This window comes from Notothenia coriiceps, unplaced genomic scaffold (assembly GCF_000735185.1).
Source record: "Notothenia coriiceps isolate Sejong01 unplaced genomic scaffold, NC01 NC01_scaffold00014291, whole genome shotgun sequence".
In the NCBI taxonomy this organism is placed as follows: domain Eukaryota; kingdom Metazoa; phylum Chordata; class Actinopteri; order Perciformes; family Nototheniidae; genus Notothenia; species Notothenia coriiceps.
Window position 1 is genome coordinate 37374 of NW_011346992.1, and position 11705 is coordinate 49078.

At 38.4% G+C, this 11705-nt stretch overlaps 1 protein-coding gene across 1 annotated transcript in view; it reads left to right on the forward strand.

Moving 5' to 3' along the window:
- The window catches only part of tpcn3 (two pore segment channel 3), a 22180-nt gene that overhangs the window by 9524 nt on the left and 951 nt on the right, over nucleotides 1–11705 (forward strand). Inside the window, exons 7-15 of the mRNA XM_010774599.1 lie at nucleotides 2060–2212; nucleotides 3551–3736; nucleotides 6030–6091; nucleotides 6635–6722; nucleotides 6969–7038; nucleotides 8433–8649; nucleotides 9078–9168; nucleotides 9933–10046; nucleotides 10602–10714. Of these exons, the coding sequence (XP_010772901.1) occupies nucleotides 2060–2212; nucleotides 3551–3736; nucleotides 6030–6091; nucleotides 6635–6722; nucleotides 6969–7038; nucleotides 8433–8649; nucleotides 9078–9168; nucleotides 9933–10046; nucleotides 10602–10714 (1094 nt within the window). The remainder of the gene's footprint in view (nucleotides 1–2059; nucleotides 2213–3550; nucleotides 3737–6029; nucleotides 6092–6634; nucleotides 6723–6968; nucleotides 7039–8432; nucleotides 8650–9077; nucleotides 9169–9932; nucleotides 10047–10601; nucleotides 10715–11705) is intronic.

An 11705-nucleotide genomic window follows, 5' to 3' on the forward strand; every position in this document is an offset into this window, starting at 1 on the left:
ACAAAGAAAACCCGCGTCTTCATCAAACCTAAATTATTACTGAAAATGGTCCTAAACATTGGTCTATTTGAAGTCCAACTAATATTACATTTTATTTTTCCCACGAGGAAAACAGGATCAAACAATAGACTGGCCCTACACCACAGTTAACTTGGATCGGTCTAAGAGTTTTTCTGTGTTTGGAGGTCCGCATCTAAACTGTAACTGAACGCAGCCGTGGAGGCCCCGTGAGCTCTTTAAAATCTCCTCTCTGGTAAATTAACGTTTGGTAAAAATGCTCAGCAATTCTCCATTTTGCACTGTTACAACCATAGACTGGTTTATAACGGTCACAACCAATCCAGCCGTCTCCAACCCAATCGCGATGAGTCACTACATACGCACCCTCCATCATGGAGGGAAGTCAAATCTGTTTCATCACATCCCCTTTTCAGCCTTTAATCTGAGCAAACAAACCTGAGTAGGAGAGCTGATATCATATCTAGCCAGACGGGAAAAGCATTGTTTTGTTCACTTATTGTCCTTAACACAGGAGTAATTGCACACCGTATTGTTTATTCACACTCTTTTTACAACTCACGGGGGGGGGTAATGTGAGAGTCAAATGTCATCAACAACTACTGCTACTTTGTACTTATTCACTATATTATTGGATGGATGAATGGATAAGCTAGCTAGTTAGTCAGTCAGTCAGTTAGTTAGGTAGTTAGTTAGTTAGTTAGTTAGTTAGTTGGATAGATAGATAGATAGATAGATGGACAGATAGATGGACAGATAGATGGACAGATAGATGGACAGATAGATGGATAGATAGATAGATAGATAGACAGATAGATAGACAGATAGATGGACAGATAGATAGATAGACAGACAGATAGAGAGAGAGATAGATAGAGAGAGAGATAGATAGATAGATAGACAGATAGATAGATAGATGGATAGACAGATAGATGGACAGATAGATAGAGAGAGAGATAGATAGATAGATAGACAGACAGACAAACAGATAGATAGATAGATAGATAGATGGATAGACAGATAGATAGATAGACAGACAGATAGAGAGAGAGATAGATAGACAGACAGAGAGAGAGATAGATAGATAGATAGACAGACAGACAGACAGACAGACAGACAGATAGATAGATAGATAGATAGATGGATAGACAGATAGATGGACAGATAGAGAGATAGATAGTGAACATTAGCTAGCCTGAGGAGATAGCTAACATTTGCTAGCAAGCTTGTTAAGAATATGGCTAATGTTTGCTAGGTGGTTTAATTGATGGATACAAATTGTTGGCTAGCCAGTTTTAAAAAGAGAGATAACGTTCTCTTGTTAGCTTGTTAGCTTGTTAGATAGATAGTCCTTTGTTGATCAGGATATTTAAATAGGATGTGAGGTGTTGCCCATGATGTACATCCAGGATAGTTTTGGCAGCTTCCCCTTCTACACAAAATCAATCTCCAGGGTCCCAAGAACAGGAAATCGTAAGAAATAGGAAACCTCCTGTTGCACACATTAAAGGATCTGCATTTCCACAGGAACTAGAGTCCGCTCGGTCCTTTCCTGTAAACAGCTAATTCGAGAGGCCCTTGCATCATATGTTCCTCTCCTGAAGTCACTAAAGTTACAGCTCAGCAAAGGTCAATAATGTTTAAATCCTCGCGATGTCACAAGTCTCTCGTTCATGGATAGATGCATACTTCATTCTGTGCGGTGATAATTTAGATAACAAAAGTTTCTTCATGAAACTCAACAAGGTCTGTGGATTAACTGGAGTAACCAGGTCATGATTTCTTAATCAAACTATTTCAATGTATTTTTGGTTTCTTTGAGCATCACAAGTTGAGTGCCATGTAGTTTTCATTATATTCCAAAAAAGCTGACATCTGTACTGTCGACATCTTCAACACACTGCAACTCAAATCTAGATTGATAAATAGCACTTCAGATAAGAGGAAATATGTGTTTTGGATTTTAGGGTTAACTTTCCCTGTAATGATGCTTTGGTGACATTTTACATAATTTTTCTTGTTCTATTTTGACTGTTGTTTGATTGACAGGTAAGGTGGCGTTCGTGCAGCTGGCCGACCTCCTGAACATCGAGGTGATCACGCTGAAGTCCAGACCTCACCCGCTCCAGAGTCTGTGTCCCAGCCTCTACCAGTCAGCCCCCAGCCGCCTGCTCCGCAAACTGGTCCAACACCGGTGAGACAGAGAGACATCTTTTATCTGTTTGATATTCATTGTGTACAACTGGGTATTTATCAAGTTGTATAGATGTATGAACAGTGGTGTAGTGGTCGTTGGACGCGGGGGGTCGCCGTACCCCCACTTATTTGGAGCCTCCATTTTTTTGAAGCATGATTTATTTTTAATAGTCTAATAAATATAAAATCATTGCCAGTGTTATCAGTTGCAAGTGTGTATTTGTTGTAATAATGACGAAAACATAATCTACATTTCACAGTAATTATAATAAAAACGTAGCTCAAGCATTTATGCAACTTGATTTGAAGCCTGTGTGTGTGAGGGGCAGCACCGTGTGTGTGTGTAGGGTGACCAAGTGTACAGCATTTTTATCATTTGTTCCGCGTCCCACAAATTAAGAATATGTCCCGATTTTTTTGGCACTAGTTGCGCAGAAAGGCCGGCTCGGTTCGCAGACGGCCGGCACCGCCCTTTAATATTATATTTTTTAAACGGCATCATGTAAGTTGCAGGTCCACAGAGGTCCAGAGTGTACCCCTCCCCCCCCGTTGACAGTTCACGAGCGCGTCCATAGTGTCTCCCCTCTCGTCCACCCAGTAAAAGAATCCCCACTACACCACTGTGTATGAATGTCCATCTTTGTCCAATCCAGTGACAGACATCAAACTAGCTGCAGTTAGTCAATCTCTCCATACACACACAAGCATAAGACAATTGCTAACCAACTTAAAGCAACAATAAAGTAGGTTTTTATAAATAAAATAAATATTGGTTAATAATTAAATGTACAATTAAGGTAGCGGTAGTTTATACAGAAAATACAAAACAATTAGTTCCCCTTAAACAGAAAACTGTTTTTATTGTGTCATTAGATTGTTTTGACTTTCTGGTGAGTTGATTGAACCTTTTATTAACTCAAAGTATGCTTTATTTAGATATACTTTATTGATCCCAAATTGGGAAAGGTTTTCGTTGCAGCAGCATGTTAAACAAAGTATTGCACATAAATAGATGTCAAAAAAGTAGAAAATAAACACAATATAAACATCTCAAAATCGAAGATAAAACCGAACCAATAAAGTTAAAATATAAAAGTTGATCTGACGATTAAAACACTATTGAATGGCCAAATTACAGCTAACACGATATAAAAGTAGGATATTATTTACTGTTAATGTGCAATAATGCGCATATTCAATTAACAGAGTTTATTGTTATATTTTTCTGAAACTGTGATGTGATTCTCAGAGACTGAACAGAATCTTTTGGAAATACTTTCTCAATTGCTGTCAAAACCATCTCCCTAGCTGACACACAACTCCTGTGTGTTTTCAGGGCCTTTGTGATCGTGTACGACCTGATCATCCTGGTGAACGCTGTGTTCATTGGTCTGGATGAGAAGAACCCGCTGATCGCTAACTCTGAGTGGGCCTTTCTGGCTCTCTACCTGCTGGAGATCCTGCTGAAGCTCTACGTGTTCGAGCCCCGAGCGTTCTTCTCCAAACACAGCTTCTGGAACTGGTGAGAAACAGCTTCACTGCCGCTGTCTGATACACACTTACACAAGGTTGGTTGGAAATGAGTGAAGGATTCTGGGTAATCTGGCAGGCAGTGGTGGGAGAAGTATGCAGATCCTTTACTGAAATACAAGTATTAATACCAAAACTACACATATTTATGCATAAAAGACAGGAGATTTGCAAGTGGATTTTGCATAATAGGTGACCTTTAAAATACATTAATTATGTGGAAAAATGTTTCCTGTCACTGTTTTATTATTATTATATAGTATTTTATTTGGGATTAGAATTATTTATGCATTAATGTTTATGTTGCATTTTACTGCTGTAGGTGCATACGGATGTTTTAATTTGACATTCAAATTATGAGTAACCAAATTTGGAGATGCATGGTTTTCACTTGACAGGAAGGATAGGATAATAATACATTTCAATTGAATACGTTTTTTAAGCCGTCAGACAATGTAGTGAACACTACAACACTTCCCTCAAGGATGTAGTTAAAAAATATAGCATTAAATGGAAAAACTCAAATAAAGTCAAATAACCTTAACTTTTACAAAAGTGTATTGACTTGATCTCGGGTCAAGAAAATATGAATCATTTACTAGAAAATACCAATAATATAAATTTCATAATGTTTAATTGTGTTTGAAAAGTGCTTTTCAGGTTCTCTTCCAATGTAACGATAAACCTTTTTCTGATTAAACTTTATAATGAAACCTTTTTTAACTCAATGAACGAGCTGTGTCCATTTCACACAGCCTATCTGCGTCCCAGATAATAAGTACGAGGTATGTGACACGTGTTTAAAATCTGCTGCTTCTTCAGCGCTTGGACCAGCTCCCTGATGCTTGAGACGCCCATTCTACTTTTGAGTTATCGTTTTTTATTTTAAATGCTGTTTTTGTGCCATTATGGAGTTAAAGAGCTAAATTATGGCACTGGATTTTAGGACCACAAAAGTCTGAAAGTAAAAACTATAAAAGGTTGTTTAAGAAAAAAAACATTCCTAAGAATTGAAAACACTGAAAGAAAATTAACAGAAATTGTGAGCAAAAAATGCGAAAACTCACTAAAGAGTAAACTGTGAGGTCTCGACTTGTTATGAGAAATTCCTTAAAGTTTTGTTTTCTCATTAAAAGTGTTTTTCTTTCAGACTTTTTAATCACAGTTTCCAGGCTTATAAAATGCCTTGCGATTGTAATGCAATGCAGCAGCTCCTTCGAAATATCTATTATTATTTAGTTCATACAAACTTCCTTACGTACAGTTTTTGACATTGTTGGAAACGTCTCAATTAAATTGTGTAGTAATAATATCTTATTAATAACAATTTTTTTGAAAAACCTGTATATATTGTGATATTGATGTTAAATATTGTAGCACATTTGATCTTTTAGTGGGCATTTAACTCTAATTTATTATGTTTGTATAAATGTCTTTATTTTATTGCAATCTTTTTATTGCACATTCTTACTTTAACATCTTAAAATCATTTTTTTTTGTTTTTTTGTTTTTAAATGGAGCAACTGTAACAAAATTAAATTTCTCCTTGGATAAATAAAATATAGTTTTCAACAAAAGCTGAACATTGTAAGCTTCATAAATGTATTGCATCGCAGTGCAGTTGCACTATTGGCCCTGCAGGCTGAGACCGAAACGTTTTTTTGCTGCAGCTGCTGAGGTTCTCTTTGTTTTCAGCATTTTGCGCCCCCTGCTGGTGAGCAGAGCAGCTGCAGCGACTTCAGTTATGAGTGTTAGGTTGTTTCATGGATGTATTATAAGAACTGGATATCGAAATGAAAGATGGCCTCTTTTCATTTAAATGAAAAGTGCTTGCCACTTTCAAAAGCCACAATAAGTGTTCTTTACACCAAAGAATATTTTGGACTTTGGGAAAGTGTTACTGATGGACCTTAATGGGTTAAAAATTGAGTGATAATTGTTTGCAGTTGGATATGTCCTTTAAACTGTGTTATATACATCTATTTTATAATGGAAGTTTATAAAGACAATTATTTTGTGGGATTTATGTATTGCAATACTGCGAGTGACCATAGGGGCAAACTGACAGTAAGGCTCGGATCAGATCTATTAACGCATCCATGATATAAAGCTGTTCAACATGTTGGCGGGGACAGACTGACATCTTATGAAAACGAACAGGAAGAAAAGCCTTCAGCTTCTTTTACGCTAACGCCGGTTTTGCTTTCAGCATCATCGCTGTCGAAGAAAAGTATTTACGCCTAACTTAAAAAGTTTGTTTTGTAATATTTGATTTGTGTTTTCAGGTTTGACACAATCATCGTCATCTCTGCTCTCATCGCCACTATCATCAACTCCTCCATGTCAGGTAAGTTCGCTTTTTCTACTGTATATCTGAATCCATTAAGTAAAAACAAGGGCTGTGAGGGAGTCGGTCGTCTTTCAACCAGAAGGTTGTTGGATCAATCCCAGCCTGGCAGTCAACATGTCGATGGGCAAGATACTTAATCCTGAGTTGTTCGCGATGAGTAGTGTGTGAATGTGTGTGAATTTTAGCTTCCCTAGAGCAAGTGGTACTACTCTACTACTGCTGTATGCATGAATAAAGTGTGAATGGGTGAACTACTCGTAGCGCTTTGAGGGGTCGAAAATACCTGATAAAGAGCTATAGTTAGGTACAGTCTATTTACCATTTACAGTTCTGCTTTGTTGATCTGGTAAATGTGAGAGCCAAAATCCAGAAGAAAATAATGTGTGTATCCATCCTGTGATTCAGATCTTCTCCTGTACTTCTGCTGTTATATAGGTTCGCCCTTAACAAATGCTACACCTTTCCACCAAGTTGAAAAGGTCCTACTGGGAAAATAAAGACATTTTGCCTTTCTGAATAATTGTTTGTGTCCTTTTGTAGTGGGCACTTACACCAGCCGTCAGATCCTGGACATCGTCTTCATCCTGCGAGTCCTCAGACTGATCCGAGTCGTGGACAGCATCAAAAGGTTTTAACTCCTCTTTGACTGACTCAAACCTAGTGGTAGTTCTAAGTTATTGCTTGAGGTATTATATCATAATCTGCAAAAGTAAAGGGTTAGACACCGTGGATAGACTCTGACTTACGTTTGGACACCAGGACACGTTGTATCATCGGTCAGTCTTCTGTCTTTATTAGTCCATATTTCTACAGAGTTGTGATATTTGTCTGAATGTGTTTCTTTACTCACAACGATACATTTCTTCCCCGTTAGGTTTCGTACGATCATCAACACCCTGATCAGGATCGGACCAGCCATCCTCACATTTGGACAGCTGATCCTTGTGAGTTACTGATAGAAGATTGCCAGTTGAACCATATTGTTAGGCTTCAAGTGTTTAGATATTCCCCTAAAATGTCTAGTATTAGTGGTGGTGTAATAAACAAATTGAGTCAGCTGCTTTATAAGGCCATTAGTGCCTTGTGCCTGGATTCTCTCTAATATCCAGCAGGGGGCGACTCCACTGGTAGCTTTAAGGAGTCTGTTTGTATAGAAGTCTATGAAAATATTACAGTACATCCTACTTGATTTATGACATCAGTTATCTTTTTTTTTTTACTTGTTAATGGTCTCTTTAGCTAGTTTCATGTATTCTTCCTTACAGCATGATGTAATTTTATAACATTTTGGTCCCATTAATAGTAAAATGGATAAATACTGTAGAGTATGCTTCAAGATGGGGCTTCATTGGGTTTGACAGGTTGCTACCACACAGTAGGGCTGTACCCGAATATTCGAATATCCTAATATTCGTTCGTTGGAGTACTATTCAGGTTTCAATTCTGTTATTCGGATATTCGTTTTGTTATTTTTTTCGTTTTTTCCCCCGTTTTTTTTCCAAATTGAATTTATTGAAATCTCCAATATCAACGTAAGAGCTTGTGCCTCTTCGGGGGGTGCTAACACTTAACCATAAACGCTATCATTTACTTTCTCCGTCTTTATATGTAGATATCACTTTTCTCCGTTAATCTCTGTCACGTTGTTTCCAAAGCAACAACAACTTCCTGTCAACAGCGCTACCTCTCCTTCAAAATAAAAGCATGACCATAAATAGGAAGCCAAGCCAAATTACACTTAATACAACTGCAACGAAAGTAACAAACACAATGCGATATCCTTTTCAATTTCAAAGAACACAAATTGGGTTACATTAACAAATAACTATAAAACAACAATACTGTAGAAAAACAAAATGAATGCCGTGAATACACCGAAATACACGTGTTGGAGCGGTTCGCTGCTGATTACTACGCCCACCCCCCGAATATTCGAATATTCGCTGCTGATTATTACCGAATATCCGGAGCCCGAAAAATGGTATTCGGGACAGCCCGCACACAGTGTGGTGTTTTCTGTGCTATCCCCCTACAACTTTAACCTTTTCACATCTGTTTTCAATTCATCAAAAAGGGAATTTTTTAAAACAATTTTACCCAACATATCTTGATCATTTTTGCTTGTACTTAGCTCCACCCTCTATTGTGGTTCCAGCATTGGAACAGGCTTTCATTTGTACTGGTCTTGCAATTTCATTCTCTAATAGTAGCCTCCTTCCACACATCATACTTACATCAGCTTGCTTAAAAAAAAAAGACCTAATGTGGGCAGTTGCGTAGGTTCGGTTGTGTCAAAAAACTTGTAGCGAAGCTGCCGCTGACTGAAAGTCCTCCCCAGGTGGTGTACTACGTCTTTGCCATGGTGGGGATGGAGTTGTTCAAACACAAGGTGAAGTTTTACGAGGACTCCAGCGACCCGGCGAAGGCGTACTGTGGAAACGTTCTGCTGAAAGGAACGGACTTCGCTCAACTCAACTATTGCAAGAACAACTTCAACAACGTGGTTTCGTCCTTCATCCTGCTGGTGGAGCTCACTGTGGTCAACCAGTGGCACGATATCCTTCCCCTGAACGCCTCTCACAGGAAGTTCAACTGTTGGTTGGGTTTTATTATAGATCCAGAACTGCCCTCTTTACTGGGTTTCATTTCAGGTCTGTCACCATTTGCTGGTCATTTAACTTCACCTGACCAAACCAACTAACTCAAATGACATTTAAAGTAAATCAAAAGCAGCAGCCTGGTCACAAAAGCAAGAACATCACTGCTGTCGTGAAATTAGCCAAATGTTTAGCAAATTAAGCTGGATATGCTGTTAGCACTGAGCTAACATATACAACTCAGTGTAAAAGCAAAGAAAAGATAGATCATTTTAATCTTCTATGCAACTGAATGCTGTAAAATATAATCAGATAAGATACATAATGGTGTTTCTGTTCTGATTGATTCGAATGTTAAACTAATTTATTCCTTAACGTAACTTCACTGCTCAGCAGCGGATTTGCTGCCGTCACCCACGGGTCAGCCAAGCTCTTCTTCGTCTTCTTCCACATCATAGTCGTCATCGTCATCATCAAGTAAGACTCTGGCGGAGGGGGAGGGGGAGCGGACAAAATACACAATGTGGGGTGAAGGTGTATGCAGGCGTCTTAAAATCAACAGGAAATTTGTATCAGAAATGCCATATTCACATTCTCAGATTCATAATTCAGTCATGTCCAACACACATAACAAACACATTTCTATTCAGATAAATATACTATATCTGATTCCATTACCAAGAAATGTCCATTCATCATAGAACAAGCATCCCCTTACCTGCATGCATTCAGACACAAAGAGGGTGTGGCTTAAGTAGAGGGGCAGGGCTAACACACACTTAAAAAAGAGGGAGTCTTTGCCCAGTGCAATGTTTGCTCCGACAAAGGTTTGGTTGAGTTTTGGTACATCGGTCAATTTAGAAGTTATGCACCTTTTAGTAATAGGCCACTCTCTGCCGAAACCCCTTTTTTATTATTAATTAATTATCCCTCCTCCAATTAAAATGGTAGCCTCCTTGGGCATAAACTGTGCACATCAAAGGGAAGGGAAATGTTTTGTGGATTGGCCATTCAATTGACCGATAACAAAGTCACTCTTACAGCTGCAGATCCTCCCTGACAGCCACCATGATTTCTAGTTTTCATAATTATTCAATTAATCCCGGGATATATATCTGTACATCCAGGGACATGCTGCTAACAGGGAACAGCTAAGAGCTTTTTACTGCAGTCTTTAAATCCTGGCAACATGTAAGACAAGAAAATATAGATCACATTTATAATTTGCTGTGGTCTTTCAGTATCTTCGTGGCTTTCGTCCTGGAGGCGTTCTTCGTGGAGTACTCGGTGGATAAGAGCGACCTGCAGACGTCTCTGGAGAAGAAGATCGAGGAGCTGGAGCTGGCTGTGGCACAGTACGTTACCCATTTTAAAGCAAAAACAAACTCCTCTAGATTAAACATGTACGGCTAAATATCTCCAATATTTATTCTCATTCTAGCCATTTTACTTTGTGCTGTTAAATGTAGTGGGCCGGGCTTTGAGGATTATCCAACATTGGTAGAGGTAGAATTTCTTAATGAGGGAGAGAGCACAGTTATTGGATCATACCTTTGGATTTCAATTCTGAACTTAACACCTACTTTACATCAATGCTGAGTATTTTCAAGTTATCTTCTTTCTTTCTTTTTATTCTCTGCTTGCTCTATAAGAGCTCTAAAACCCTGAGGAAATATGTATATTATGATGGAACCTAAACAGGATGAACTGGATAAATATATATAGATAATATATAAAACAGGATATGTTTTTATATTTTTTTTTCAGGCAGATTACTGAAAGTACATTAGGTAAATGTTCTTTACAATGTTCTCTATGAAAAAAAACTCTCTTGACTTTGTCCTTGTTTATTGTTTATGGGACTCCATTAAACATGTTTTGATTACCGTCCTTGTTGTTTTGTCTACCAGGGAGACGCTGGAGGATAATTTGGTGAACGCCATGGAAACCATCGACAGCGATCAGGGAACCGGCCAATCAGCGAACAACAAACCCACCCTGATGTTTAAAATCGCTTCAAAAAGTAAGAAACACTCAGAGCTGCAGGCAGAGTTCACATGGAGACTAGACGAGATGAGTTTACAGGACAAGAGATTAGGGAGTTTATAACAAGGAGATGCTTTTATTTTGAAAGGGCCGACTCTGTGAAGATCAACACAATCTGAAGATCACAAACTAAATGAACAGATTTTTCTCCTTTTTAAAATGCTTTTTTCTGATAAACAACTTCTTGAAGATATACAAACAATTANGGAGTTGTAGTCTTTTATGCTGTGTTGACTACAGACGTCACGATTAAGTGGCCTTTTTGTTTATAGAAAACTAAATACTGGCTCTAACACTAACATTAATGATGATTTTTCACAATAAAACCACCATGCACTGTGTCACCCATTTTCATCAACTATGTTTAAGTGAATGCATCGTTTGCAAAACCATAGCAGGAATAAGTTCTTCAGTTTAACTTGGAGACTTAGCGTGATTCATGTTTTAAAACTGTGAAGAGGAAAGACACCCTGGGAAGAAACACTCCTTATTTAAAGGGGACGCAAAATGCACTTTTTTTAATGTCTTTTATACATAAATATGTGTCCTCGGTGTGTCGGGGAAATCACGCAGCGTCAGAAAATAAAACCCTCTCTCTTTTCCTCCGTATAAATAGCATTGTTAGCTATGGACACCCGGGTGTAAATAGCATTGTTAGTTGCGGACACCTGGGTGTAAATAGCATTGTTAGCTTTTCCATAATGGACACCCGGACGTAAATAGTATTGTTAAATACGGACACTCGGGTGTGAATAGCATTGTTAGCTACAGACACCCGGGTGTAAATAGCATTGTTAGTTGCGGACACCCGGTTGTAAATAGCATTGTTAGCTACGGACACCCGGGTGTAAATAGCATTGTTAGCTGCTACGGACACCCGGGTGTAAATAGCATTGTTAGCTACAGACACCCGGGTGTAAATAGCATTGTTAGTTGCGGACACCCGGTTGTAAATAGCATTGTTAGCT